The sequence below is a fragment of the Malaya genurostris genome, chromosome 2 (assembly GCF_030247185.1).
Source record: "Malaya genurostris strain Urasoe2022 chromosome 2, Malgen_1.1, whole genome shotgun sequence".
Lineage (NCBI taxonomy): Eukaryota > Metazoa > Arthropoda > Insecta > Diptera > Culicidae > Malaya > Malaya genurostris.
In genome coordinates this window covers 264,682,124-264,707,888 of record NC_080571.1, presented here as the reverse complement: position 1 = coordinate 264,707,888, position 25,765 = coordinate 264,682,124, and the positions used below count along the sequence as shown (strand labels likewise).

General features: G+C 41.2%; 1 protein-coding gene across 1 annotated transcript in view; it reads right to left on the bottom strand.

Annotated features, from left to right (window-relative positions):
* Positions 1-16,334: 16,334 nt before the first annotated feature.
* Positions 16,335-25,765, bottom strand: part of LOC131429824 (fatty acid synthase) — a 37,692-nt gene continuing 28,261 nt past the window's right edge. Inside the window, exons 4-10 of the mRNA XM_058594215.1 lie at positions 23,937-25,603; positions 23,421-23,875; positions 23,151-23,296; positions 21,158-23,085; positions 17,765-20,209; positions 17,562-17,705; positions 16,335-17,495 (exon numbers count right to left, since the gene is read on the bottom strand). Coding sequence (XP_058450198.1) covers positions 17,388-17,495; positions 17,562-17,705; positions 17,765-20,209; positions 21,158-23,085; positions 23,151-23,296; positions 23,421-23,875; positions 23,937-25,603 — 6,893 coding nt within the window. The 3' untranslated portion in view covers positions 16,335-17,387. The remainder of the gene's footprint in view (positions 17,496-17,561; positions 17,706-17,764; positions 20,210-21,157; positions 23,086-23,150; positions 23,297-23,420; positions 23,876-23,936; positions 25,604-25,765) is intronic.

Sequence of the window (25,765 nt, the reverse complement as noted above, 5' to 3'; positions counted from 1 at the left end):
CCCGTATGGAACAATGTGAGGGGACCCAAACCAAGGTAATCTGGTATGATTTTGCAGATAAAGCACTCAATTGTTCCCGTATTTTCCCCAGGAAATACGGTAAGTGCTTTCCAGTCTTCACTGAACGGAGAGCCTCAATGGAACTGAGACTGTCCGATACAATGAAGTAGTGATCTGTGGGCAGAGTGTCAATGATCTCAAGGGTATACTGAATTGCAGCTAGTTCTGCGACGTAAACTGAAGCTGGATCACTGAGTTTATAGGAAGCGGTGAAATTTACATTGAATATACCGAAGCCAGTGGACCCGTCTAGATATGATCCGTCAGTGTAAAACATTTTATTACAGTCGACTTCTTTAAATTTATTATTAAAAATTTTTGGGATCTCTTGAGGGCGTACAGGATCCGGGATTCCACAAATTTCTTCTTTCATGGATGTGTCGAAAAGCACAGTAGAATTAGAAGTATCCACAAAATGAACACGATTTGGAACAAACGAAGAAGGATTTAAATTCTGAGCCATGTAGTCAAAATACAAGGACATAAAACGGGTTTGTGAATTAAGCTCGACGAGCTTTTCAAAGTTTTCTATCACCATCGGATTCAAAATGTCGCATCGGATTAGCAGTCGATATGAGAGATCCCAGAACCTGTTTTTCAACGGTAAGACGCCCGCCAGCACTTCAAGACTCATCGTATGGGTTGATTGCATGCAACCCAAGGCAATACGTAAACAACGATACTGAATTCTTTCCAGTTTAATGAAATGAATATTCGTAGCGGAGCGGAAACAGAAACATCCATATTCCATTACTGACAATATCGTCGTTTTGTACAACCTGATCAGGTCTCCTGGGTGAGAGCCCCACCAAGTTCCGGTTATTGTACGAAGGAAATTGATTCTCTGTAGGCATTTTCGTTTCAAATACCTAATGTGACATCCCCAGGTACCTTTGGAATCGAACCAGACCCCGAGATATTTAAATGTGAAAACCTGAGCTATGGTTTCACCCCCTAGTTGAAGCTGTAGTTGCGCAGGTTCTCGCTTCCTTGAAAATACAACCAGCTCAGTTTTCTCCGTAGAGAACTCGATACCCATTTGAAAAGCCCATGTCGACAAGTTGTCGAGGGTATCTTGCAATGGTCCTTGGAGATCGGCAGCTTTGGGTCCTATAATAGACACAACACTGTCGTCGGCAAGTTGTCTTAGCGTGCAAGATGTGTTGATACATTCATCAATGTTATTTACGTAAAAGTTGTATAAAAGGGGGCTTAAGCATGAGCCCTGAGGAAGACCCATGTAACTGAATCGCTTTGTCGTCAAATCACCATGCTCAAAATGCATGTGTTTCTCGGACAATAGATTATATAAAAAGTTGTTCAAAACTGGTGAAAGACCATGCTGATGCAACTTCTCAGATAGAACGTTAATGGAAACTGAATCGAATGCCCCCTTGATGTCGAGGAAAACTGATGCCATTTGTTCTTTACGAGCAAATGCCACTTGAATTTCTGTTGAGAGCAACGCTAGACAATCGTTCGTTCCTTTGCCCCTGCGGAACCCAAATTGTGTACCTGAAAGCAATCCATTTGTTTCGACCCAATTGTCTAGACGGAAGAGAATCATTTTCTCCAACAATTTCCGAATACAGGAAAGCATAGCAATCGGCCGATACGAATTGTGATCGGAGGCTGGTTTTCCAGGTTTTTGAATAGTAATAACTCTCACTTCTCTCCATTCGTGTGGGACAATATTACCCTCGAGGAACTTGTTGAATAAATTCAACAAGCGCCTTTTGGCAGAGTCGGGCAGATTTTTCAACAAGTTGAATTTAATTCTGTCTAACCCCGGGGCTCTATTGTTACACGACAAGAGCGCAAGTGAGAACTCTACCATCGAAAACGGTGTTTCGTTTGTATTCAATGTCGCGACGCGGGATATCTTCTGTTCCGGAACAGAATCAGGACATACTTTCTTAGCGAAATCAAATATCCAGCGGTTAGAATATTCCTCGCTTTCGTTCGCGTGATTTCGATTGCGCATGCGACGGGCCGTATTCCAAAGAGTGCTCATTGCTGTTTCTCTCGTTAATCCGTCAACAAACCTTCGCCAGTAACCGCGTTTCTTAGCTTTAATCAGACTTTTCATTTGAAATTCTAACGCCGCGTATTTCCGATAATTATCTGGAGTTCCGTTCCTTCTAAACGAGATGAAGGCTGAAGCTTTTTTCGTTTTCAGCTCTGAGCACTCTTTGTCCCACCATGGGTTGGGAGAACGCATACTAGTTTGCGCGCTAGGTACTCGTTTCGTCTGAGCTTGAATTGCGGTGTCAAGAATCAAGCCAGCCAAAAATGTATACTCTTCCTCCGGAGGAAGCTCCTGTGATGTTTCTAGTTTCTCAGACATCGAGCTCGCGTAACGTTTCCAATCAATGTTTCGTGTGAAATCGTACGAAACATTGATTGTTTCCGATGGTCTTCCACGGTTGGTGATAGAAACTATGATCGGCAAGTGATCGCTACCGTGAGGATCACAGATTACCTTCCACTTGCAATCTAACTGTAGCGAAGTCGAGCAAAGGGATAAATCCAGCGCACTTGGTTGTGCTGGCGGTCTAGGGTTCCGTGTCATTTCTCCCGTGTTTAGAATTGTCAAATTGAAGTTGTCACACAGATCTTGGATTAACGAAGAACGATTATCATCATATAAGCAGCCCCATCCTGTACCATGCGAGTTAAAGTCCCCTAAAACCAGCCGCGGTGAAGGAAGAAGTTCTATGATGTCTGCAAGCCGACGATGCCCTATCGAGACTCTGGGAGGAATGTAGATAGAAGCTATACATAGATCTTTGCCTTTAATATTAATTTGGCAAGCAACAACTTCAATTCCCGGTGTCGAGGGGAGGTTAATACGATAAAATGAATAGCACTTTTTAATCCCTAAAAGTACCCCTCCATAAGAGTCTTCTCGGTCCAGGCGGATTATGTTAAAATTATGGAAGTCGAGGTTGATGTTAGAAGTAAGCCAAGTTTCACTCAAGGAGAATACATCGCAATTATGAGTATGTATTAAGTGTTTGAAAGAATCAAGTTTTGGGATGATACTTCTGCAATTCCACTGAAGCACAATGATCATATCTTCGATTCTCAGTGGTAAATTATCCATCAAAAGATACGATCGCTGCAAGGAGGGGCCATTGTTCAGTCAACTGTTTTAAAAATGTCCTTACTGTTGGCAGTAGAGCAGTTAGGAAGCTTTTCAGAGGATCAGTAATATTGAAGGCTGTTAATATCCAGTCCACGATATCAGAAAATTTCAATAATCCAGCGTTTGTTGGATTTTCTGGTTGTGCTTTGGGGTCATTCGGGTTTTTTGATGCCCCAGGAAGTGCTGGGTACTCCTTATCATCCCTAAGTTTTTTGAACCCAGGAGGTGTTTGCTTCGGTTTTGAGTCAGCACTTTTTGTTTCCGTTTGGTTCTTTTGTGACGAAGAGGACAGTCTGAGGCCTTTACGAGGAAGCTTGGGAGAAGCCAGATTCTGTCTTTTCCTGCTTCCTTCAACCTGTGTGTAGGAAGGTCCTTCGCCTGGGTCGTCAGAGGTATCCTCTTCAACTGGCAAGATTGCAAACGGGTTCTCAGGGGTCGATGGAGTGGTTCTTTTTAAGATTTCCGCATAAGAACGTTTGGAACGTTCTTTCACGGATCGCTTCAATTTCTCCGCACGCTGTATGTACGTAGGGCACACCGAAAGATCATGAGGATTCTCCCCGCAGTAGCAACACTTTTCCACTGCTCTTCTGCAGAGATCGTCCTCATGGGCCTCTCCGCATTTGCCGCATCGCGGTTTGTTGCAACAATAGGTTGCCGTATGACCTAGCTGTTTGCAGCTTGTACAATGCATTACCCGCGGTACATACAGCCGAACAGGTAGACGAACTCCACTCACTACCAAATAATTTGGAAGTGCAGATCCGGCAAAAGTCACGCGAAATGAGTCCGATTGGTAAAATTTACCATCTATCGATTTGGAGTGCAATTGCTTGCACTCCAAAATTTTCACTGGTTGAAGGTCGGGGTTTTTGAAACGGCCTACCCCGTCCTTCATCAGATCTTCGATTGTCAGACTTTCGTCACGGACCACACCGTCGATCTCCACCACATGAGACGGGACGTACACGCGGTACTCCTTCGTGAACAACTCGCTGGTAGCAATCTCGTTTGCTTGCTTCAGGTCGGACACAACAACGCGTAACTTGTTTGGCGAAACCTTATCTATTGTTTTTATTGCCGAGAAATGTTTTTCCAGGTCCCGAGCAATATTTAAAACTCTGAGAGACTTTAATTTGGGCCGGAAGTATACCACCCACGGACCCCCCGAGCCATCGTCTTGGTAAACTTTTTGGCGAGCAGGCAATATCTTAGAGGGAGATGGAGGCATCGGAGAGGGAGATGGCATTGGAGAGGGAGATGGTATCGGAGGGGGAGATGGTATAGGAGGGGTAGATGGCATCTCGGAAGCAAACTCAGCCTCTAAATGTTCTTCGTTCATTCGTTCAGCTTCGCCCTCCTCCGAGACACCCCCACTGTCATCAATATTCATATTTAAAGTGCGGGAGTAAAGAAGTCTCCCGCACTTGAAATGAGAAAGAAAGAAATAAAATGAAAAGAAAATATATGAATAGTAAAAGTTGAAAGAAAAAGTTTGAGAAAATACTTAACAGTATGTCACGGTAAGCTGTTAGGTGAGTTGCTCCTTCACTCCTTCGTTGTGCTTCAGCGTGACCTTGACTCAGGATTTGGCTGCTGCGATGCGGGTAGCAAACAATAGAAATAACTGCTGCCCGAGGATAGCACAATAGCGTCTACTGTCGATACCGATACAAAACCGGTGCACAGACAGAACTCACTTGCGGGGATGCTACTTTTTATCACTTTTATTTAATGCCTATACTACAGCCTCTGCTGTGATAGGCACCTTCGTCTTACCGATGTCGATTGTTAAAAAAACGCGTGTGCTCACTTCGAACATTCGGTTACGAATGACGTTGGGATCTTCACCAGAAACAGTGCCTATTCAACCACGGAGGAACTATTATCGCACCGATTGGGTCCAATTTCAACAAATCGCCGACCAACTTATTAATATCAATGTTCCACTAGATTCCCCGATGGAAATCGATGCGGCCCTATCTTCCTTCCAGCATTCAATCACAGTCGCTCGTGATAGGACGGTTCCAGTACAACATATGCCGAGTTCCTCTCTTCAAATCGACAGTGTCACCAAGAAACTCATCCGACTTCGGAATATCTACCGGAGGCAGTATCAACGAACTGGCATCCTAGATAGGAAGACTACTTATAACAACTTAACTAGGATAATCCAGGAAAGGATATCTGAGCTTCGCAACAGGAACTTCCAGCAAAAGCTTCGAGAAATTCTCCCACATTCAAAGCCCTTCTGGTCCTTAACGAAGGTGCTTAAGAAAAAACCGAAGCCTATTCCTCCTCTGATGTCACCCCAGGACGCAGCTGAAGGAATACCTTTAATCACACCAGTAGAGAAGGCAAATGCGCTAGGCCAGCAGTTTGTGTGTTCTCACAATTTAGGACTCAACATTGTTAGTCCATATGAAAGAGCCGTTGCTGATAGCGTAGCTGAGGTTGACCAATCAGACAGCTTAGTTCCTGAGGAAAGTAGAGTCACTGCGAATGAGCTGATGGCTTTTGTGAAAAAATCCAAAAATATGAAGGCCCCCGGTTTCGACAACACATTCAACATTGAGCTGAAACATTTGAGTATTCGCTCATTTGTCTTCTTAGCTAAACTTTTTAACAGGTGCTGGGAGCTTGGTTACTTCCCTTCAATGTGGAAGTTAGCTAAAGTTATCCCAGTTTTGAAACCGGGGAAAGATCCTTCCTTTTCCAAGAGCTATCGGCCCATCAGCTTACTCTCTGCCCTATCCAAGCTGTTTGAAAAGTCAATACAAAGGCGAATTCTTGCTTTTGCAGATGAACAGGATATATTTCTGGAAGAACAGTTTGGGTTCCGGAAAGGAAGATCCACCATCCACCAACTCACAAGGGTTAACAACGTCATCCAGCAAAACAAATCAGTGTCCAAAACGACTGCCATGGCAATATTGGATATTGAAAAGGCATTCGATAATGTGTGGCACGATGGACTGGTGTTTAAACTGCATCGGTATAATTTTCCCATGTATCTTATTAAAATTATCAAAAATTATCTTGCAGATAGAGCATTCCAGGTTTCTCTGAATAATGCACTTTCAGAAAGATTTACTATTCCTGCTGGTGTACCCCAGGGAAGTATCCTAGGTCCCATTCTATACAACATTTTCACATCAGACATCCCACCTCTTCCAGGTGGTGGTGTTCTGTCACAATTTGCTGATGATACTGCCATTCTTTACAAAGGTCGTGTCAATAATGCTCTGAAAAATAAACTACAGACAGGTCTGGACGCTTTAACAGAATATTTTACAAGCTGGAAAATTGTGATCAATGCAGCAAAAACTCAGGTCATCTTGTTTCCACATTCAAGATCTCCAAAACTTGTTCCATCAGACGAATGCAGAATACGATTCGGTGATGAGGTCATTCAATGGTCCGATGAAGTTATCTATCTAGGACTCACCTTTGACAGACATCTGATATTCAGGTCACATGTTGACAAAATCGTTCAAAAATGCAGCATACTCATTAGGTCTCTGTATCCGCTGATTTGTAGAACATCTAAACTATGCCTGAAGAATCAGATGGCTGTCTATAAACAAATCATCTACCCCGCAATTGAATACGCAGTCCCTGTTTGGCGGGGTTGTGCACGAACACACAAACTTAGGCTTCAACGCATTCAAAGTAAGATCTTAAAGATGATTCTAAATCTACCCCCTTGGACAAGGACTAGTGAAGTACATGAGATGGCCTCACTGGATATACTAGAACAAAAATTCGAACAATACTGCACGAAATTTGAAGAGAGGTGCTCAATCTCTGAAATACAAATAATTCAAAATCTGTACGTATTAGGTTAGGGATAGTTATAAGTAGGTAGACATTTTATAAATAATTAAAATAAATATTATGATTAAACATTAGTATGTAAAACAAGAGTAACTAAAACACCTATTATTAATAACGAATCGTATGAACAACAAAGATGAAAGGCCAAAGGGTCAAAACACTTGTACTGTAAAATGTTGATGTAATACACAAAAATAAGATTAATAAACAGATATTTATGCAAAAAAAAAATATTTCTTTGCCTAGTTGATGTTTGACTGTGAATGAAACAAGTAGCTCGTCCAGTGAGCTGATGACTGGATTGTATATGCGTTCACTTGCTGGATTGTCGCTTTTGCATTATGTGTTGGTGAAATTTCCTGTTGTCTGTGCAACATTGTGTTCGCTTGAGTATCTTATATATCATCTAGCTATTGAAGAACCGAATTAGCGTGGTTACCGATTCTTTTGAAATATCCCATGTATTAGGCAAATTTTTTTATCGATTTTGCCATTAAAAATGCCTTACACTTCGCTTCCCGAGGCTGGGTGTTAATTTAAACATGCAAAACTAATCGCGTAACATTTTTCTGTCATAATTTTGAACGCTTATAACTCAGTCATTTGTTGATGGATTTATATAATTCAACAAACAATCGATTCGGAAACATTTAGCTTAAACTTATGAGACAACGTCATTTGAATATTTCAATTGCATACCATTGAAAAATTGATATGAATTGAGTATTTTATTTTGGTTCTCTGGTAACTATCAGGCCAATTTAGAATTATCGGCGATAGATTTTTCGGATCTAATTTGCAGCGCTTGTTCCTCGATGATTTGTTAATGGGTTTTCCTAATTTAAATGATTCCAAAGCTTCAATATTGTAAGCTTAAAAATGTTTTAATTTGTCAACGGATCGGTTTGCATACTTAAATCTCCATTCCCATACGAACAAAACGTGACAATGTGACTGAACAAGTTGTTGTCCCACCAGGAATTAAACGCTTCAAAAGATTAAAAATTAAATTCTGAAACTTATCTAAAAGCGGTCTCCTCGGTTTAGTAGTATAATTGAGTTCCACAGGCTCACACATACAGTAAAATTAGATGCAACATCATATAGTATCAAAGATAAACTCAAGGTCAGTTTACCTGCGATTTTATGTGTATCGTTTGAATAGGAACCTTCGTAGAATTGGGTTAACCGCCAGTTTCAGTTCAATTATTATTTGCTTCAAAACAATAAGCGTCTGATGGCTACACGCGTTGTAACTATGACAATGTTCATTCATGTTTCAATAACATCAAGTTACAAAATGAACAAAATTTCGGGTATCCATTCCGTATATTCCTAATATGCCAAAGCGAAAATCAATGTAAGTAACTAAATATTTTATGCGGACTGTTTCATATGTTTTCCTCCTCGTATTGTTACCATATTATTTACCGACACTTTCCGAAGATTATCGACGATTTTGAAGGATTAATAAAATTACACCATTATTGAGATTAGTGGTACAACATTCTCTTGGATCGATTAACTATTTATAAAATTAATAAGTCCACCCATTATTAGGTTAAAACTGGGGGTAATCAGGAATCAGGAATCAGAACAAATTGGCTCAAATGGCACGTTCCCCTTGATATTTGGAGATTTGTGCCTTGCCATCAATTTGTTTTTAGCATCATTTTCCCGATATATAAGAGGGAAGGATTGAAAGGAAATGGTAAGGGTTGAACTAGGAGGATGGGAAAAATTGACGACACAAAAACACATAAAAGCAGAAGTATATTCTGCACCTCTAAGGGATGCTGAACAATCTGCTGAGGATCACATTTAGTGGAAGCAGAAGGAAATTCTGAACCTCTACGAGGTCCCGAACAGTCTGCTGTTAATAAAACCTCCAACCCCCGAGAGGATTTAGAGATCTTACAAAAGCGACACCATTCTGCACTCCCGGAAGAATGCAGAACGACTCGCAGTATGTACGAGCAGAAGTAAATGCGGTACCCCCCAGAGGATGCCAAACAATCTGCCAAACCCTATTTAAGGTGAATACAGAAGGGATTCATTCACTCCAGGAAGAACGATGAACCCTTCTGACTATAGCTCCTTACCACATTGGGTGAGAAACGAGAGAATATCCTTCAATTTTAGCTCCGCATACACAGACTCAACCATGTATGGAGAACCAAAAACCCGGATACGTAGCTGCGTCAATGCGGGACAGTTACATATCAGATGATATGAAGTACCATAATCGCATTCACACAAATCACACGAATAATACTCAGCACGTTGAATAGTAGCCATGTGATAATTGAGTTTGCAATGTCCAGTCAGAGCTCTGACCAGAATACTTCAATGATACTTGGAGAAATGCAGTAGACACTTTGACATTTTCAGATTTAAATCTGGTAGAAATGCTTTTGTCTGAGCGCAAGTTTGCAAGCTGCGCCAGTAGCTGGCATGTTTGGATGCAGCCCAAGAACGTATCTTGTGCTTTATCCAACTAGTTGAAAGTGGTAAAGCTGGTTCAGGACCAACGAAATCATTCGTTGCACCAGCTCTAGCCAACTCATCAGCCCATTCATTTCCAGTAATACCAGAATGGCCGGGTACCCATATGAAGTAAACAGCATTTGAAATGCTGAGGTCTTCAATTTGAGTTCGACATGCGATCACTAGATTCGACCGTGAGTCATTCGAACTGAGTGCTTTTAAGGCTGCCTGACTGTCGGAACAAAAATAAATACGTTTACCACAGATCCTCTGCTGAAGTGCCGATTGTACTCCACACAGAATTGCGTAGATTTCTGCTTGGAACACAGTACAGTATCTACCAAGTGAATGAGACTGCTCCAGCCTATTTCACGACAGTAGATACCAGCACCAGCACGACCATTCAACAGAGAACCGTCCGTAAAACAAACTATGTGTTCATCAAGTTGTCGTTCCAGACAACCAGACAATCATTCCTAACGAAGAGGATAGCTCACATTGAATGTTTTAAAAGGAAAACTGCATGTGAGAGTTAGGTCACTAGGAGCGAGTAAATACTCATCCCACGGAACCATTTGAGACCACAAGCGAGTGTGACTGGTAGCATATTCTAATGGGTTACTGTTCCAAAGCCCTGTAACCCTAAGACGGTATGCACAAGATAATGCTTCTTGTTTTAGGAACACATATAGTGGTTTAATGCACAGTAGCGCCTCTAGAGCAGCAGTAGGAGTTGTCGTGAATGCTCCTGTCATCGCCATTAGGACCATCCTTTGGAGATGATTTAGCTTTGACTGAACTGTCGCGACTTCTCCTTTCTGCCACCATACAAGACATCCATATGCTAAAATTGGTCTAACGATAGTTGTGTAGATCCAATGAATATATCTGGGTTTAAGTCCCCATGATTTTCCAAAAGCTCGTCTGCATTGGCCGAAAGCCATGCAAGCTCTTTTAATCCTGAAATCAATGTGAGCAGACCAATTCAGTTTTGAGTCAAGAATAACCCCGACGTATTTAACTTGATCGACCACAGTGACCCCTGAAGCAAAGAACTGCAACGGACGAGCTCCTGTAATTATCCTACGATGAGTGAAAAGCACCATTGATGTTTTGCCCGGATTTACAGATAATCCAAACCTGACAACACCATTGTTCAACAGATCGCAGGGCTTGCTGCATTAAATCAAAGAGAGTGTTAATGCTTATACCGGTCATCAATATATGATAATCGTCGGCAAAACCATAAGTCGGAAATCCAAGGTTATTAAGTTTCCTTAACAAACTATCAGCGACTAGGTTCCATAAAAGTGGGGATAGTACACCACCTTGAGGACACCCACAGACACTCAGCTTTCTAATCTCTGGCCCGCCGAAGCGATGATCAAAGAAGTTGATTGCTAAGCATTGCGTGTATCCAGTAAGGGAAAAACACAAGATATTCCGTTCACGACTGCAATGTTTAACCTCCTGCAGCCATTCAGCCATCGGCACGGAAATACACCTTGACTTAGGAGTTCCTATTTTTGTGGCCTTTTACGACATGGAATAGGAAACCAGTGGATCAATTCTTGGTAAAAAATAATTCCGCCGGATGCCACACGGCTTACCTGTTTGGTGGACTTATACCACCGGTACAGGTGGACCGTAGCGTTATTCTTAGCAGTTGGGAAACCGCTACCGACACTACACGGCTATCTAGGCTGCTCAGAGAGGGAAGTTAACATTGATGGTCAACTTCCATGGATGGCCGAGCAGCCGTGAAATATATTCCTAATATGCCAAAGCGAAAATCAATGTAAGTAACTAAATATTTTATGCGGACTGTTTCATATGTTTTCCTCCTCGTATTGTTACCATATTATTTACCGACACTTTCCGAAGATTATCGACGATTTTGAAGGATTAATAAAATTACACCATTATTGAGATTAGTGGTACAACATTCTCTTGGATCGATTAACTATTTATAAAATTAATAAGTCCACCCATTATTAGGTTAAAACTGGGGGTAAATAAACGATATAAATCAAATCAAATTAATAAGTTTGTACGTCGCTCTAAAATTATCATCTTAAAATAAAATAGTTTCATTTGTTCAGGTTTAAATCTTTAGGTTGTTTGTATCTCAAATTGAGCTTTCAAGTAACTTTGAAGTGTAGTGAAGTTTAGTGTATCATTATCATTATCATCTTTATTTTTGTATTTATTATGAAGACCCTAGAAACGTTTCATTTTTAATGTTATTGTGCTCGGTCGTGTCTTGAATACAACCCTCTAATTTTTTTTACATTAATTAAATAATTATGATGATAAGTACCTATGGTTTAGTATAAGTATAATTTTTCTCTTTTCATCAATAGAAAGTTTAAAAGTAGTTCATCACATTTCAATGAACAATGAACGTGAGGTAATTTATTCTACTGAATCTTGAAGAACAATACTACTAATTTGCAAACCAAGATTAAATCTATAGCTCCCTTATCTTTATCCGAGTCGTTAGAAGATCATCCAATGATAACAAATATTTCTACAAATGGCTACTAATTCTTTGCATGTTCATTGATACGACTAAATACGTTAGGTATTCTTTAGTCATACACCACATTTAAAAAAACTTCATTTCTAACTCTATCAATTACTATTAATAGTTATCTTTTCAGAACAAAGAGAAAACGTTGGGCAGCAGGCCCGTACCCAGGATTTCGTTTCGGGAGGGGCCCAAATATAAAAAAATAATGTCATTGACGATTGCTTACGTACCTAATACTCGGTGTGCCTTTTACGGGTGTTTTTAAATGACATTTTGGACTTTTCCATTGGAACTGTTATTGTATTACATTTCTTTACGTTTACTGTCTTGTTATTTCTGTCACTTATGTCTGAGACCTTCTAAATAATTATATATCTGTTTTTGATTTCGGGAGGGGCCAGGGCCTCCACTTAATGTCCCAAAACACTGTCTGCTGTATTTTAGGTAAACCGACAAGTTACTAGAATCTAAACTACCATATATACTAGGACTATGTCATCGGGGCTCATTTAAGCGAGCTAAAAAAAAGAACCGAAAATGTAAAATCCAAGCAAAAACCGAAAATCCCATGGTGTAGCACTGCACCGGTGTAATGCAGTTTAAAAACGAAAACGACATTATACAATTCGTTACGCGCCAAACATCAATCGTAGATCTAGCAATCTTTGGCGACTTTTTCAGTGGAAAATTCCATTGTCCATAAAATACAAATTTATGGATTTTTCCCACTTTTTCGGCAAATTTTCCTAATTTTTTTTTATGTACGAACCCGGTGGGGGTAAAAATTGATCAAACAAAAAATAATCATGAAAATCCGTCCATCCGTTCTTACGTGTTGTGATTACAAAGAATGATCTCTGCATTTATATATATATATATATATATATATATATATATATATATATATATATATATATATATATATATATATATATATATATATATATATATATATATATATATATATATATATATATATATATATGTCGTTATAAATTTACCGGTAAGCACCTCTCGTTCACGCTCTGCAGACAAATTATACGGATAATTAATATCAAAGGTAATAAGCAGCTTGATGTGTGGAGAACAAGAAAACAGGAAAAAGATAACTAGCTTTCCATTTCAAGTAACGGTTACCCACATATATGTAGCAATCATTGTAGGTTGTAAAAGCTTGAAAATAAAACAAATCATTCAAGTGCAATTTCGCTCCTGGAGTTTTCACGACGAAACCAGGTTAAACTCTGGGCGCATAGTTGTCACAGTTTATGTAAAATTTCTTTGTTGTACAGTACCATGATGCATCATAAGAGCCATAAGTATGGCATAAAACCGCACATTACTCATTAAATGAAAAAATGTGAATTTTTACTAATGTAATTATGCGCATGAGACAATGCGTATTTTTTGAAGCACCGTTAACCGTCAAGTAATCTAATTGTCACATATACAACTACGATTTAGTTTATTAAAATTTTTAACTGCGTCAAATCTAGTTTAATTATATGATAATCTAAATTAACACAAAACTTGTTAGAATACGTAACTGGTGCCACACTCATATCACATTATTTGACACTTGTTACGTGATGTACCGGAGAGTTAAATGGGAAACTGTTTTCTTAGTTACGAATTAGCTGAATAACATCTTTTTTACTTACAAATCATTTTCTTTTGAAAAAAAATATTTTTTCTTTCGAAAAAAAATTATGTTTCTGAAAGACAATTTTTTCTGCAAAACTATGGAATTAACGGTGCCGTTACGCGCTTGAAAAGATCGTTCAATCGTGTATCATCTGGATTTGACTTCAACCTTCCAAAGTAATACAAGCCAAATTTTTACTTAGCATTAGAAATTATCATTAGGACTACAATGTGTCTGTTGATTTTACAATAATAAATAAATAAATAAAATCTCATTGAAGATTTAATCCAAAGCCTTCAATAAATATTTGATCAGTGCCCATTATCGTGGAACGTTAAATCCGATCACGAAAAATGTAAAATCGTAGTCAATGGTAACGCGATAAAAATGAACAGATCGACAGGAAAAGCTCAAACGATCACACTTCGAAGGCAACCTCCGCATGCCACATGCAAGATAGCGGAAGTTACACGCTTTAATCGATCACGAGATATGCAAAACAGTATTCAGTTGATTCGTGGTACCGATCATTGCCAACACAGATCAAATAAACCTAATCAAGTTTACATCGGATCGCATTTTCTCAGTCAATCAAAAAAAAAAGGCGGAATATAGATTATTAATGAGAAAGTGATATGAGAAAGACATTATAGCTTTTTATACATTTTCTCGTAAAGTTTAACGCAGTAAGCCGTTTGCTTTCAGTATTGACATATACTAATGTCGTTTTCGCTTGATGCCAAACCTTACTCAGTTTCCATCCTAACTGCTGTCAATCCGTTTGTTTGCAGCCAGTTTCGAACCTAGTTTCAACGTTGTTGAACTGAAAATTGAGTCAGTTTCGAACCTGATTTTTATATTAGGTTTGCTTAAACCCCCGTTGCTAAGTGCGAATCCAACATAGTTTTGTGAAAAGTGTTTTTTTGATGATACTGCCCTGGTCAGTTTCAGTTTTCTCAAGCGAAAACGACATAAATTTCTCATACCCAGGGTAGGTTGCATTGACTCTTTCCGTCCTATTCGAAAACCACGGCAGATGGAACAAGGTTCATCAATCGCATACAGATAACACGGACACTATTCAGGATACACTTCCCTTTAGACGTAAAAAACACACACTTCTAATGCGCAGAGTTTCACGTAAATTGTGATGTTCGTATGTGAAGTGAGCCCCGACCTGGAAGGATTCGTAGTGTCAGTAGAATCGTAGCACCAGCCATGCACTGGTTCTGTACACTCTGAATCGGCTGCGAAGTCTGTTGAAACCATTCCGTGGACAACTTGACAGCTTCCATACATCGAGAATATAAGTAAAAGTTTTGGTTCTCTGGTTCCACAATGGCGTCGTAAATGGAATAACATTTGGAAATAACGCATCTGTTTTTCGACAATCTGCGGTTTAAATTTTTATATTTAAAAAAGTAACATAAAATTTGCTAGCATTTTTTGACATTAATTAAATAATTATGATGATAAGTACCTATGGTTTAGTATAAGTATAATTTTTCTCTTTTCATCAATAGAAAGTTTAAAAGTAGTTCATCACATTTCAATGAACAATGAACGTGAGGTAATTTATTCTACTGAATCTTGAAGAACAATACTACTAATTTGCAAACCAAGATTAAATCTATAGCTCCCTTATCTTTATCCGAGTCGTTAGAAGATCATCCAATGATAACAAATATTTCTACAAATGGCTATTAATTCTTTGCATGTTCATTGATACGACTAAATACGTTAGGTATTCTTTAGTTATACACCACATTTAAAAAAAACTTCATTTCTAACTCTATCAATTACTATTAATAGTTATCTTTTCAGAACAAAGAGAAAACGTTAGGCAGCAGGCCCGTACCCAGGATTTCGTTTCGGGAGGGGCCCAAATATAAAAAAATAATGTCATTGACGATTGCTTACGTACCTAATACTCGGTGTGCCTTTTACGGGTGTTTTTAAATGACATTTTGGACTTTTCCATTGGAACTGTTATTGTATTACATTTCTTTACGTTTACTGTCTTGTTATTTCTGTCACTTATGTCTGAGATCTTCTAAATAATTATATTTCTGTTTTTGATTTCGGGAGGGGCCAGGGCCTCCACTTAATGTCCCAAAACACTGTCTGCTGTAAACCGACAAGTTACTAGAATCTAAACTACCATATATACTAGGACTATGTCATCGGGGCTCATTTAAGCGAGCTAAAAAAAGAACCGAAAATGCAAAATCCAAGCAAAAACCGAAAATCGGTATTTATCAATATGCACGGTGAATTATCGGTATTTTAGGAGAAAATATCTGTATTGCGGAATAGAGGTCAAAAATACCGAGAAATTGATATATCTGACAACGTTTTTTCCTAATGGTGCGTACAATACAATGTTGAGAGTGTATTCAGCGCCGCCAGAACAGTATATTTTTTATTATTTCTGTCACCCCGACCGTACTCAGCTCATCACTGTATCGAACGAGACACGCAAGCTAACTTTCTGAACAATGCGAAGTGTTGTGGAAAAGAACACGAACTGTTACAAAATATCACATAGAAGGTACATTGTAAAAAATAAGAATAATTCATTGACTTGATATGGTGTTTTCTTTCCATTTCATAACTTTGTTAGATTCACGTTTAAAAATTTTTATTTACGCTCGATCACTACTACAGTTTTAGTGCATTTCTCACATGAACATTTACATTATTTTATAACATGTTTTGTTCTTTAATGCAAGGTTTTGGTGCTTTGTTCATTTTGAAGTGTCCATACGTTCCCCGGCTGCAGGTGAGAATGAGGCTGTGCAGACAGATACAGTTTTTTTTAATATACATATTTATGTTACTTTGAGTATCGTTTGCCAATAGTTCAGGATTCTGCTCCTTTGTTTTTGAGATGAAAGTGCTGTATTCAGCAGATATATTTATAGTTTCTTACTTAGCTAAACCTGGATGCCCCTTGTTTGTAAAATCCTCTATTAAATTGTTTTCTTTGTATTCTCTACTAACGTCGTTGGGTATATGAAAATTCAGAAGTTAGAATTATTTTGATACACTTTGTGTAAAGTTCTAAGATCAAATATTTTACAGCATGAATTTTTATTTTTTTTGTAACAATGATTTAATTTATAGTTTTCTAAACTTCAAGTAGTGCAAAATTCAGTATCTGAATTTGATAGGATCTAATCCCCATTCGAAAACTAATATCTACTTAACCATAGGTAAGAGTTTCTTTATAGAGTGGAATGTACTTTTTTTTCGAAAAAGGTTTTCGGTTCCATTTATCGAAGGGATCAGTAATCAAAAATCAAGTTTGTCATAGGTTTAATCTTTCTTTACAAAAACTATAAAGAAATCAGACATATTATAAAGATAAAGATAAGTGACACTAACCCTTACTTTATAATTGCATAAAAAGCAGCACTAGTGTCAGTTCCCTTCCTAATATGTTTTTGTTATAGAATAAGATCCTATCTCATGTTACTTAGCTCATTTTTTCGTGTTTGTTTTAAACAAACATTTTTGTACATTTATAATGTAAAAATCGAAAGAAGGTTTAGACTATACAGAAATTAACGAAAATAAGTTACGATTATTCACTGGGTTTCGCTAGTATAGCGGTGTGATGACATGTTCGTATGTGTCGTGTATGAATGTATATATGCCTTATTCAATGTGTATACCTATATCAGTTCCGAAAGCAATTTAGAAATCTGCAGCATGGAGTCACCAGTCAACATTGAACGATGATCACCCTTTACAGTCATGACGTTCACCTCTTTGTTGCAGAGCTGTCAAACGAGAAAAAAATCGTTTCAATTTTGACCAGAGGTCTATAACGATTAGGAAATAATTACCTCAGACAGGCCATAATCTCCTTGGAGCTTGGCGTAGTTCTCCGTTGGTTTGACCAGCTTCACTGAAGCACTGATTTTTGAGGAAGGCTTGTACATATGACTGGCAACGATTTTTTGTACGAACGACTTCGCTGTAGTTTCCACCTGTGAAAAGAGCTTTGTTCGTTACCTAATTCGGCTGTATCAAATAATAACCGACTCACCAATTCTTGTGAATGTTGTGGCATTTTTGCCCGAACCATTTCGGCACATTTCTGCAATCGCAGTTCCCATGTCTTAGGACTCATCAGTTCATGAGCAGTTTTTCCATAGTCCAGGTTGCCGCAGACCATACCAAAGTAGGCCAATGCATAAGCTTCATCCTCGGCCTGCACAACCTCTCCATTTGCATTGCGTTGCTTCTGGGCTTCAGTATACCAGCTTACATAGCGTGGAGATCCATCCAACAGTAGCAAAGAGCACTTCTCCTTGACAGCCTCCAGTTGGGCAACCATTTCGTACGCAATCGAAGCACCAAATGAATAGCCGACGATCGTATACGGTCCCTTCGGTTGTACCGTTCGAATCTGCTTGACGTAGTATCTTGCCAGGACATCAAGCGAGTCTAGTGGAGCTTCAGCTACACACTGCAAGCCATATACAGGAACCGGCAGCGTTTCTGCGAGCGGTATTAGCGAAGTAATCACCCCTTCAATAGCATGGACCATGAAGATTGGATTATCTTTACTGTTTGGTGAAGCTTTGGACTGAAGCTGGACCAAACATTTGGACGGCATGAGTTCGGAACTGAATTTGACCTGGGTTCCATCCCCGATGCCATTTTGCTGTTGATGTTTAGGTTCTGGTGATGCTGCAGCTGCAGTGGTAGCTCCACCAGCTACCTCTCCGCCGCTTTCCAGTGCTTTGAGTTTTCCGAACGTCAACATGCGAATATCAGCCGCACTCATCACCGTGTCGAAGTTACGCTCAAGTGTTTGCTTAATTTCTGCCCCCATCAGTGAATCCATACCCAAGTCAGCCAAACTAGACGAATCTGAAACATTCTTGGTATCTTTAAGTCCGAGAATGTTGGCGATGCAGCTGACCAACCCAACGCCACCCGTTTCGGCCTTTCGTTTTTCGGCGACAACCATCGAAGCCAATACCGAACATGGTTGCTGTAGGAAGAAGTCAATCGTCTGCAAGCATGAAGGCATTCGTTGGGGTAAAGTTCCACCAATGACGGTTTCATTGTCACCTAGATTTTCCAGTACCAATCCGGTATCACCGATGGCTCCCCACTGGATAGCAGTTCCGGGTAGACCAACTGCCTGCCGGGCTTCGCAGATCCGTTCCATTGCTGAATTGGCCAAACCATAATTGACTTGTCCAATGTTTCCTCTACCGCAAGATACGCTGGAGAAACATACGAAATAATCTAGGTCTGGACATAACTCGCGGGTTGCCTGATCGAGATTCTTAGTTCCATCAACTTTCGGCACGCAAACCGTTTTGAATTCAGCTTCAGTCGAATTTTCCAGTAATCCGTCCCGAAGGACAGCTGCCAAATTGAAAACACCTCCAACCGGTCCGATTTTATTTGCTGCTTGCAGTAATTTCTTAGCTCCCGCCAATGTAGTCACATCATTGGTGTCAACTGAAACCGTTACTCCTCGCTCACTCCAACGGCGAACCATCAATGATTGATAGCCGGTGCGGACACCGCTACGCGAGGTCAGCACGATTTTGGTAGCACCTCGAGCTACCAACCAATTGGCGAGTTCAAGACCGAATCCTCCCAAACCACCAATCAGGATGTAACTCTTTTCCTTGTGCATATATGTTCGTGGAATGGCATTTACCAATTTTGGTGCTGGGACCACTGTCTTCGTTTTTTCCTCGTCTCGAATCTTCAGGACAACTTTGCCAATGTGTTTACCCGATGCCATGAATCGGAAGGCCTGTTCTACTTGTTGATCACCGAAAACACTGGTCGGCAGAGGTCGCACAGCACCAGTCTTGATACCTTCGGAAACCAGCTTCACAACTTGACTGAGCGTTTCCTCATCGCCATCCATGATGCTGTCCACTAAAATACCATGGAAAGAGGTATTTTTCAAGAACACCGACATTCCCAGTGGACTGTTGTTGCTCAAATCGAACTTTCCAATTTCCAAAAACCTTCCGTTCAACCCTAGGCAACGCACTGACGCCTGCAATTTCTCATCTGCCAGTGAGTTCAGTACCAAATCCACACCGCGGCCCTGTGTCTCACGCATGATCATCTGCTCGAACGAACAGTCGCGCGAGTTGCCAATATGTTTGTCCTGCAGCTGCGGGAAGGTACGCTTCAGGAAGTCACGCTTTTCTCTGCTACCCACCGTAGTGAACACGGTCAGTCCTCCGGCCAGAGCGACCGAGATGGCAGCTTGACCGACACCTCCGGAACCAGCGTGAATCAGAATAGACTCGCCCTTCTTCATACGACCACGCACCACCAGAGCATAGTAGACGGTAGAATATACGCACGGAACCGTGGAAGCTTGCTCCATGGTCCAGTTATCCGGAATTTCCCACATCATATTACGATGAGCAATACATGTCGTAGCCAGCGATTTGGCAGGTACCATCGCCATAACACGTCGACCGGATGAATCACGACCGGCAAACTGTTGAAAAAAAATATAAAGAAAATGTTATTTTAGGGTGTACGTTATTTGGCCGAATTTTGTTTGGCATAACTTTGTTTGGCATAAATTTGTTTGGCATAACTTTTGTTTGGCATAAATCTGTTTGGCATAATGTCGTTTGACATAAAATAAAAAAGATGTACTGTTTCATTTGGCATAATTGTTGTTTGGCATAATTTTCATTTGGCAGAATTTCAATTGTGCATATTTTCTTTTGATTCGTTTTATTCTGGAAGTAATTTAAAAGGTTGAAATGCATAACGGCTTGATAACACTTGGATTATAGGTTTTCCGATTAGTGATTGGACGACTCGGACTGCGTTACCTCGGCGGCTTGGCGCCGCCGAGGTTGCCTTGTCCTCGTTGTGGTCTAAAACTAGAAAATAAATTCTAAAGGCGGCTTCGCCGCCTTTTGGTTTTTTAATGCGAGGCCAAGGGATAGCTCCTAGCTTTAAATAGACCGGGCAAACGAATGGATTACAGGTTTGTGTGCGGGGGCCGCCGCTTCCGACGGCGGGTCGGCGGCCGACTCAGCCGGCGTCGCCTCGGTGGCTTAGTGCCACCGAGCCTCCTTGGCTTCGTTTATGATTATCATTGATAGACACATAACAAAGAGATTCACTTCAAAATCGAGAGTAAGAATCGAGCACTAATCGAAATACTCCCAGAATAAATAGAATATCTAAAGAAAATATGCACAATTGAAATTATGTCAAATGAAAATTATGCCAAACAACATTTATGCCAAATGAAACAGTATGTCTTTTTATTTTATGCCAAGAGACATTATGCCAAACAAATTTATGCCAATCAAAAGTTATGCCAGTCAAATTTATGCCAAACAAATTTATGCCAAACAAAATTCGACCAAATAACGTACACCCGTTATTTTATCCCGCAACCGGTGAAATATAACAATGAATTTACCTCCAATCCCAGAATACAATCTTGTGTGGGCAAGTCACCGGGTAAAGCATCTACTCCGAGTTTTCCCGAACTGAGCATTACGTCACGGAAATTGATTGGTGCATAGTATACAGTACACAGTTCTACGCGTTTATCTTTTGGATCGGGTCTATCACGAGAAAGTGTACCTTCGATCCATTTCAAACTAGCCAGGTCGCCCTTGGTCAGTGCATTCACGTAGGCATGTTCCACTTGTAGCGTTGTGCTGTTAGTTTGATTATCCAGACGAAGATGTCTGAATGTTCCCCATACGCCATTGCCGTTCAGCACGTTGCAAATCAGATCCTTCTGGAGTTGTTCCGCATAGAGCTTTCCGGTGAGCGAAAACTTTTCTGCACGCTTATCCTGGATGAACACTAAACGAGCGAACTTTCCACCAGCTTCATTCTTGATACAATTGATGAAACCCTGTCCACCGAACAATTCTTCACCCTGACAAACCAAGTACACGAAGGTATTGGTTTCCTCTGCCTTTGCCAGAGCTGCCTTAAGCGGTTCCAACCAGGCAAAGTTCTTCTCCGTAACTTGGATGACGGTGCTCTTACGCTGTTCGTAAGCGTTAGTTGGACGGAGGAGGATGTAAACCTTTTTGTCACAGAATTGGTAGGATACAGTGGTCAATTTGAGAGCGTCAAACAAGACTTTTCCTTTCTTGCCAGCATCGAAATTGGTACGAGATTCTTCCAAAAAGATGAATCCATCTTCGCGGATGGATTCACGAAGGTTACCGAGAACCGTTTGACCATCGGGACGACCTAACACGTCGTAGGAGATAACAAGGTGACAACCCTGTTCAATTGCTCCCGCTGCAGCATCTTTTGCTACCACACGAACACCACTTTCTCCATAGTGCTGGGTCAGGCTATCCGGTTGATAGTTGGTCACCACAGCCACATCGCTGACCAGAGTAGGTTCACCTTCGATGATTGCTTGTACGGTTCCAGCCAAGGTGTTTTCAGGAGCCCGCTGGAAGCAGGCTTCGGCTACCTTGACTTTCAGTGCACCGGCACTATTTTCAATGGCAATGTGAACAGCAGTCGAAATTGATCTGAGTCTGGCCTTTTCGACGTTTTCTGCAAGTTCTTTTTCATTGTAGTTCGGAACGAAAACATATTTTTCTATGGTTGGGGGAGCCTGAGTTCCGGAACGTTTCGGAGCCAAGGTTGCTTTCAGACCGCGCATTTCGACACCACCGCTCTTGATAACATCAATGTTCCTGTAAACGCTTACTGGTACATCCTGATTTTTAGATTTGAAACTGTTCATCAAATCCATGTGACGGGCTGGGTTAATCACGATCTTTTCGATTCTCGTCGGCAGATAAAGTTCTCTCATGGTTTTACCCAAAATGCTGAACTGCAACATTGTGTCCATGAAGCTCACCCAGTTATCCTGCCATTGCAACTCTCCATTGACTGCTTTGGCATCAGCCTTCGTAACACCTCTGAACAGTCCACCGTAGTCGTATCCTCTCAAACGTAGCTCCTTGTAAACATCGCTAGGACCCATCGGGATACCCGATTTGTCATCGTCCAGCTTGTACAGGTCCAACTCTTCATTCTCAACTTTTTCTGGGATTGAAATTTTTCCCGACACCGCCAATGAACCACCTTCGCAAATTTCGAATGTTCCGGTACCGTCGAAGAAGTTAATTCCGAACTTTACGGAACCCTCCTTCGGCAGGATGGTAGCCCGATGGAATACCGCATTTTCAATGACCACTGGAGTTTTATCCATATCAGCTCCTCGCATTTTTGCGAATGTACGCCATGCCAAGGTAAGGTAACCGGTAGCAGGGAACAACACACGACCATCGATGGTATGACCAGCCAGGTATGCGTCGTCAGGTTTGTCCAAGTTGATATCGATAACGGTTTCACCGGATCGATCTATGTTGGGAAGTGAAATTGTTTGTAAAAATTAGTTTTAACTGTTAGCCATATCCATAACTTACTTTCTACTCCGAATTTAGCCAGGAACCATTTGGTCGAGTGATCCCACTTGACGAGGGAGTTAAGCATGGGTGTTCCACGGCCAACCGGGTACGAGATGGGACGATACAACTTCTGGACCTGTGGTTGAGCACCGGCAGCGTACAACCTAGGACGATGGAGAACATATTAGAAAGGGCAAAGTTTTTAATGCAGTCAATATTAAAGGTAATTGGTTATATGTTACTTTAGTCTAGGTGAGAAAACGGAAAAAATTGAAATTCGATACTCACTTTCCAAGATTGCTCAGCATAAAGACTACATTTTTATCGTGTCCGCGTTTCATTAGGCTCAAATTAGTAGCGTCTTTGCCGAGCGCACGTTTCAAGATTGCCTGTAGTAGACCATGGGGTGCAACTTCGATGCAAATTGCATTGGCTGGAACGTGTCGGATACCTTCCGCGAACAATACCGACGACAGCAAGTTGTTCACATGGTAGGAAGCGGATGATTGCTGCGCCAACGGAGTATTCCAGGCTTCCTCCGGAATACTGGTACTGATCCAGCGCTGTGAACGGTTCTTCGGATTGGGGATAATTTTGTCCAATGATTTGCGTAGTTTAGGAGCAGCATCGGCAATATAGCGACTGTGGAAAGCAATGTTGGACGATTTCACACCTTTAGCGAAGATTCCTTCGGCATTCAGTTCGGCAACAAATTTGGTGACCGAATCTACCGGGCCTGAGATCTAAAATCCAGAAAGAAAAACATTAGCTTTCCGACCAGCATCATAATAACCTAAAACGTACCGTAACGCTATCGCTGCTATTGTGACAAGCGGCAATGATGTCCTTTGGCAGACGCTCTTTGCATTGTTCCCACGACAGACCAACGGCGGCCATCTGACCCTTGATCAATTGGGTGTCCAAAATACTACGACCTCTCCAGTATGCGGCCAAAACTGTTTGCTCGGGTGTAAAGCATCCATCGGCATAGGCACAACCTAACTCACCCACAGAGTGTCCTACCATGCCGTCCGGAGTGATACCAACATGGTTCAAGACATCGGTCAGTGCAACCTGAACGGCAGCGATCGAGATAAACGAATTAAGGATATTTTCGAACCTAGCCTCATCACTCTTTGTCAAAACATCGATTAAATCGACACCTTCCGGGCGAAGAGCTTCCGCACAACGATGGATGCTGTTACTGAAGACTTCCACTTGCATCATTTGTTGCGCCATGCTGGCCCACTGGGAACCCATACCGGAGTAGATGAACCAAATCGGACGCTTGTCATCGTTAAGTTCTTGCACCTCCCGGACAGTTTGGCCACCTCCAACCACTGTGTAGCCTCGATGAAAATGCAACGGGATGTTTTTACTGTGAATTTCGTTGACGACGCCAACCAGCTCTTCGTCGTCTTTATTTTTTTCAGCTGAGTCCAAGAACGCTTCAACGGCTTCTTCGGTACGACCGGAGGCGAGAACCAGCTTTGGAAAGCCATCCTTCGGGCTGATTGGCTTTGGTTTAGGATGAGATTTCAAAATTACGTGCGCATTGGCACCACCAAAACCAAACGAGTTTAGACCGACGATGCCGCCATTCCATGGCATATTGCGGTCTACCACTTTCACTCGTCCATCCACGAGACCGTACAAATCTGGATTGGTGTTCTTGTAGTGCAAATTACCAGGGATGATTCCGGCTTCCATAGCAATCAACATTTTTGCGATTGAGCACACACCGGAAGCTGGCTCCGAATGACCCATGTTAGACTTGACCGAACCGATCAGCAGAGGAGCCTTGCGATCTTTGCAGAAGAAATCAGTAATGGCGTTCACTTCCTGTGGGTCGCCGACTTTTGTTCCAGTTCCGTGAGCTTCCACGTACACCACATCCGCTGGGTTCAAGTTAATTTCCTCGTAGGTGTCTTTGATCAGTTGTTTCTGCATTTGACCGTTGGGGAACGTAATGCCTTGCTCCTTGTAACCGTCGGTGTTAATTCGAACGTTAAGAACACTAGCGTAAATACGTCGCGAATCAGAAGCTCGCTGCAAGAAAGTTACAACACACCCATCCGACCGTACGTATCCGTTGCCCGATTCATCAAAGACTTTGCAAGTGCCATCTTTACCCAACATATTCAGTCTCTTGAACTGCAAAGACATCGTCGGTTTCAGAATCAATCCACAGCCAGCCACGATGGCAGCGTCACAGTGTCCGGCCTTCATATCGGCAAACGCTGTTGACATAGCAATCAGGGAACTCGAACACGCCGTGTCAACCGCGTAGCTGGGTCCCTTGAAGTCAAACGTGTACGATAGTCGATTGGCGAACATCGCTCGGGCGCAACCGATCAGACCATACCCATTGACCAGATCGGGATCGGCGCACCAGTGCTGTTCGGTTTCCGAGTTCGAACAACCGATGTACACTCCGGTACGGCTTCCCCGTATTTCCTGAGGGTTGATGCCTGCGAACGAACAACAATGAAATAAAAAAATCATTCAACCATTATCTCGGGAATCCGATGAAACAAGGTGCGAAAATGTATAACAAAAAGCGCAATTTGCAACCGTTAAGTTGCGCTGCGCGTACGGGGGCATCCTCTAACAAGTAGCATGACAAGTGGATT